At 51.9% G+C, this 6,000-nt stretch overlaps 1 protein-coding gene across 1 annotated transcript in view; it reads left to right on the plus strand.

Annotated features, from left to right (window-relative positions):
• Positions 1 to 5,651, plus strand: part of UTF1 (undifferentiated embryonic cell transcription factor 1) — a 28,860-nt gene extending 23,209 nt beyond the window's left edge. Inside the window, exon 3 of the mRNA XM_089779534.1 lies at positions 5,364 to 5,651. Within this exon, the coding sequence (XP_089635660.1) occupies positions 5,364 to 5,645 (282 nt within the window). The 3' untranslated portion in view covers positions 5,646 to 5,651. The remainder of the gene's footprint in view (positions 1 to 5,363) is intronic.
• The last annotated feature ends 349 nt before the right edge of the window (positions 5,652 to 6,000 follow it).

Genomic DNA, 6,000 nt, shown 5'->3' on the forward strand with positions numbered 1-6,000 from the left:
AGTGCCCGACTCTCTCACAAAATTTATAGTAGGCCAGGAAATAAACCTTATCTTCCATTTCATCTGCCTTTGTTAATTGTTATGTTTATGCAAGGATGGTGAATCTGCTCATCAGAGGTACTTCCAAGAGAGCTGTGAAGATGCAATAGTCTATGATCTGCCATCTGTGACAGACACCTCAAACCTATTACCTGCTATGCATCAACAGTGTTCACAGTACCTATATGCATCTCTCGTTCTTTTCTTTTAGATAGCTAGCCAGCCAATCTTTTTTTATTACATAAGTGACTAAAAATAACAGAAGACTTGACTACCTATGAAATCAATAATATGTCTTTTAGTTATAATGGACTTATAATATAATTTAGTCTCTTATTTTTTTATCATTTGTATTATCATGGACCAGGACCTAAATGTGCTAGGTACTGTACAAACACAAAGCAAAGATCATCCCTTACTTTTAGTATTTAAATATTTGCGGTTTTCATTATAATTTGGGGGTGTTTTCTTAGTTTTCCAGCCTAATTCCTTTTGAGGTGATTGTCTTCAGCCATGCTATACTTTATGCTGCACCTTTGATTTGATATACTTTTTATGCCTCCTTACTTCTGCTCTTGAGTCTTTCGGTAGCTGCCATTTTCCACCCCAGAAGTGGTTGCATTTCACTAGTTGGTGAAGTGATTCTAGTATCTACTAATGAAAAGTCTTTAGAACTAGCCAATTAGCCCGTCATAAGACTGGATTTTCAGGTCTCTCCTCCACATCGGTCTTCTCTCCTGAGCCTCTGGTCTCTCACTCCGTCTCTCTCTCTCTCTCTCTCCTCCTCCTACTACTTCCCCCTCTTTCTTTCTCAGCTCTCTTCCCCCTCCTGCCTCTCACTCGGGGGACCGCAGAGCCCAAAGAGCCGCTTGCGGCACTTGCTCCCATGTGGCAGCCCGGCTGAGCGGCGCAGAAATCAGCCGAGTGCCACTGCGGGAGGCGAAGGGGGGTGGGGCGGTGAGGTTCACGGTAGGGGGCGGGGCCTGAAGTCATTGTCACGCCACACGTCACTGCCCCGCCCTCTTCACCTCCCACCGTGGCGCTCCGCTGACTTCTGCGCTGCTCAGCCGGGCTGCTGCTGGGGAGCAAGTGGCCATTTGGGTTCCCCTGCGGTGGCCCGGCTGAGCAGCGCAGAAGTCAGCCGAGCACCACGGCGGGAGGTGAAGGCGGGTGGAGCGGTGACGTACATGACGTACATTCTCCTCCTGCCGTGGCGCTTGGCTGACTTCTTCACTGCTCAGCCAGGCACCACGGGGGTGCTGCATGGGGAGTGCGGGGCCCAAACGGCCGCTTGCGCAGCTTGCTCCCCCTGGCTGAGCGGTGCAGAAGTCAGCCGAGTGCCACGGCGGGAGGCAACAGTGCCGCCCAGAGGGAACAGCCAGCTTTTCAGCATTACAGAGTCAGAGACATTGGGCTACTATATATATGATAAAAGGCACTATAGAAACACTCCATGTTATTGTAATAATGGCTACTGCACTATTAGGTAACATAGATTTAGCAATTTAGTTTTCAGTGTCCTTGGATTTCACTTCACAGAACAGTGGGGATGCATGTATGAGAGAGAGAGAGGGAGAGAGAGAGAGAGAGAGAGAGCACTCTGTCCGTGTGCTCAAGGGATGGGCTTCACAAAGAGCAGTTGCTCTTGTAATGCACAATGGAGCTCCCTGGGGTGAGAGTTTGGGATGGCTGACTAATGCAGGTGCAGAAATCTATCTTTCTCTGTGGCCGTCGGTCTCCAATCTTTAAGGGGTTTTCATGGTGTTCTTTAAAATGCATAGAAATTATCCATTTTGAAAAATGGACTGTCCTTATGAAGGCTCTTATTATTGCCAAATTTCCTCACAAAAGAACAGGCTCGCTGCTCCTTTTTCACACCATTAATGAGTTGCTTAAACCAAAAAGCACAGCTTGTAACTCCGAGTCCATTAAAAGCTCTTTGTGAAACTCCTCTGACCTTCTCAATAATAAAGTTGAAACTTCGTGGCTTTGGTTGGATGCCTGAACAGTCTGCTGGGAATCCTGATTAATGTGCGGATCTGCCATAGCTGCACTTCAGACAGAGCCCTGTGAGACAGTGGCAGGATTAATTCAGCCCCAGGCTAAGTGGATGCAACTCTCATTTATTTCAATGGAAGTTGTACCTGTGCACAGCAGAAATGAATTTAGTCAACCACATGTGTGTGGTGAAAGGTCAGCTAGCTATACTGCTGATGCCTCAGCCTACTCCCACTGACTTCATTGAGGTAAGGGAGTATCAACATGCTTTGATAATTGTAGCACAAGTAAATTAAGGGCCAGAAGGAAACTGCATAATTTTGGCAGCATTTGCCCAACTTTACTATAAACACCTGGTAAAACTTAAGTAAGTTTTAAGTTCCGCCTCCCCAGCTTGTATTAATTTCCATGAACAACGTGATTAAATGTGACTGTCATGAAGTCTCACATGATACAGGGTCAGAATCACATACTTCAATGGAAGACACATTTTTAGACATCCCACCTTAACTGTTCAGTATTATGTCAGCTGTATGAAATCCAAATATACCTGTGTCACTGCCCCATGCGAATTGGCTTATGAATATGAATATGCATAATTCTATGATTTAGGCAAAATGCAACAGTGACATATTGTTTTTAAAGGTACAGTCTGCTGAATGCGTATATTCTATTTCTGTGCATGTATCATTCTTATATGTGTAGTTAGAAATATGAAGTGTGGATCTGTTTATAATTCTAAATCTGCTAATGAGAGCTATTGCTGATACTCTGGATACATAATGGCTTGGTACTCAAGGTAACAATCTGTAAATGGTTTTGTTTTTCCTGTAAACTCAAACTGAAGTTGGTACAAAAAGAGCTGTGGGACTATGCCACCTGGTCCTGGAATCATCTTGAATCTAGTATTTTTCCAAGGAGATAGGGAGATTAAACAAAGGGTTCTTGCTCTAGGGAAAGTTTATTTAAGGGATGGAAAATGATCAGGTTTTGATCTTTAGCTGGCTTTAGAAATTGCCTTTTGACCCTAAGAGGATACACATGAAAAAACCTGGAAAAAAACCCAGCCGAGGGAAAAAATCAGCTCTCCTTTGAAGCATTTTACCTGAAGGAATATACTTTGAAACAATTTATCTTAGGGTATGTCTACACAGCAAAGTTATTTTGAAATAACAGCTGTTATTTCTAAATAACTGTACTACACAAGCCAACCACTATTTGAAAATTAATTTGAAATAGCGGAGGTCTTATTTCGAAATTGGTAAACCTCATTCCATGAGGAATAGCATTTATTTTGAAATTACTATTTCAAAATAAGTGCTGTGTAGATGCTTATTTTGAAATAGGGGGCCTCCAGCCCTTCCCAGAGTGCCCTGCTGGCCACTCTGCCCCCCCCCCAGGAAAACTCCTCTCCTCCCTCCCCAGAACCCTTAAAGGGGTAGATTCTGTCCACAGCACGTGTGCCAGCTCCAGGCCTGCCAGCCCAGAGCCAGCAGTCGCTCCCCCTGACCCAGTGGCCCCAGAATGAGCCAGGCACCCAGTGCCAGCCTGCCCTCCACCGCTCCCCAGGACCAGTCCCCCAGCTCTTAGGAGTTCAGGGCTCAGTGTTGGGGGTCTCACCAGCCCAACTGTCTCCCAGCACCGCAAGTGTGGGGGCCTCGGCGTCCCTGGCGGGGGCAGGGTGGGTGTAGAGGAAGAAACGGGAGGGGGGGGAGGAGTGGGAGGAGGAGCTGTAGCTGGGAAAGCAGCAGGGGCTGGAGCAGCAGGAGGCAGGAAGCTCTACATAAGAACATAACATAAGAAGGGCCGTACTGGGTCAGACCAAAGGTCCATCTAGCCCAGTATCCTGTCTGCCAACAGTGGCCAGCACCAGGTGCCCCAGAGAGGGTGGACCGAATACAATGATCAAGCGATTTGTCTCCTGCCATCCCTCTCCAGCCTCTGACAGACAGAGGCCAAGGACACCATTTTATCCCCTGGCCTTTTATGGACCTAACCTCCATGAAATTATCTAGCTTCTCTTTAAACTCTATTAGGGTATGTCTACACTACAAAGTTAGTTCGAACTAACGGACGTTAGTTCGAACTAACTTTCCTAGGCGCTACACTAGCGCTCCGTTAGTTCGAACTTAATTCAAACTAATGGAGCGCTTAGTTCGAACTAGGTAAACCTCATTTTACGAGGATTAAGCCTAGTTCGAACTAGCTAGTTCGAATTAAGGGCTGTGTAGACCCTTAATTCGAACTAGTGGGAGGCTAAGGCTTCCCAGGTTTCCCTGGTGGCCACTCTGGCCAACACCAGGGAAACTCTATTGCCCCCCTCCCGGCCCCGGAGCCCTTAAAGGGCCACGGGCTGGTTACACAGTTTGTGCCAGTTGCAAGGCTGCCAGCACCCGTGCCAGCAGACCCTGCACCTGCCACACTATGAGCCAGCCACCCGAGGACACCCAGCCCTCCACTGCTCCCCAGGACCAGCCTGGTGGCTCCCAGGAGCCTGCTCGGGGGCGCAAAAGGCGGGCACCCGCTTGGTCAAGTGCGGAGATCGTGGACCTCATCGAGGTTTGGGGGGAAGCCTCCAATGTCCAAGATCTCCGCACTAGCCACAGGAACGCGGCCATCTACGGCCGCATGGCTGCCAGCCTGGCCGCCAGGGCCACCAGCGCAGCTGGGAGCAGGTGCGCTGCAAGATCAAAGATCTGCGGCAGTCCTACTCCCGGGCTTGCCAGCCAGGGGCCGACCCAGTGGCCTGCCCCCACATCCACGCCCTGGACCACCTCCTGGGGGCTCATGCCGTCCCTGCCCCCCGGGACGTGATAGACCCCGGGGCAGAGGGCCCGCTCCAGGAGAAGGAGGAGGAGGAAGAGGGCTCTGAGAGCCAGGAGCCTGCCGCCAGCCTGCCCGGGACCCGGGACCCCCGAGGCACCCCACAGAGCCGCTCGCCTGTGTCGTCCGAGGCCGGGGAGGCATCCACATGTGAGTACCATCGTGTTCCCCTTATGTGTACGGGGGGCTGGGGCGAGAGGGAGCCCCGGGACCGTGCGCCTGGGCCTTGCCCACCAAGGAGCAGCAACTGGGGATCCTGCACGGGCCCTGGCCTTGCAGAGGGGAGCTGGGTTTCACACACCTGGGCCCCTGGGGTAATTGACCGCTGGTCTTGTTGCACCACAGCTGCAGCACCTGGGCCTGCAGGACGCACCACACCGCCTGCAGCAGCTGCCCGTGCCCGGGCAAGCAGGAGAGCCAGGAATGAGGAGGAGTACCAAAGGCGGCACCTCCGGTTCATGGATCACCAGCTCCGCACCCAGGACCACTAGGTCCAGGAGGACCTGAGGCTGCGCCGGAGGAGTCTGGAGGCCCTGGAGGAGCAGGGCCGTGCCCTGCGAGGCCACCTCCAGAGCCTGCTCGACCGCTTCCCATTTCCTCCTCCTGCTGCTCCCCCTGCTCCTCCTGCTCCCCCTGCTCCCCCTCCTGCTCCCGCTCCTGCTTCCGCTCCTGCTTCCTCCACACCCCCTGTCCCTCCTGCCCCCCCCTCCACAACCATTTCCCACCGACGCCCCCGGACCCGCAGTGTGGCGAGACGGGAGAGGCAGCCGGACTCCCACCCCTGAGCTTTCCTTTCCTTTCCTCCCTTCCCTCCCTTTCCAGCTCCCTCGTCCCAGGTTCCCCCTCCCCTCTCCCACCCTCATTCCTCCCTTCCCCCACCCCAGTTATGTGAAATAAACATACTTTTTTGTTTGAAAAACAGGTGTCTTTATTTTACAGTCGGTAGGGAGGGGAAAGAGGAAGGGGGGTAGGGTGGTAGAAGGCCCCAGTGGGGCATGCAAGGGAGAGGTCAGTCCTCCTCCTCCACCTGGAAGCTCTCCTGCAGGGCTTCCCGGATCCGGACGGCCCCCCGCTGGGCTTCCCGGACGGCGGCGGTGCGGGGCTGACCATAGTGTCCAGCCATGCGGTCAGCCTCAGCCA

This window comes from Pelodiscus sinensis, chromosome 6 (assembly GCF_052426305.1).
Source record: "Pelodiscus sinensis isolate ZL-2025 chromosome 6, ASM5242630v1, whole genome shotgun sequence".
NCBI classification, from domain to species: domain Eukaryota; kingdom Metazoa; phylum Chordata; order Testudines; family Trionychidae; genus Pelodiscus; species Pelodiscus sinensis.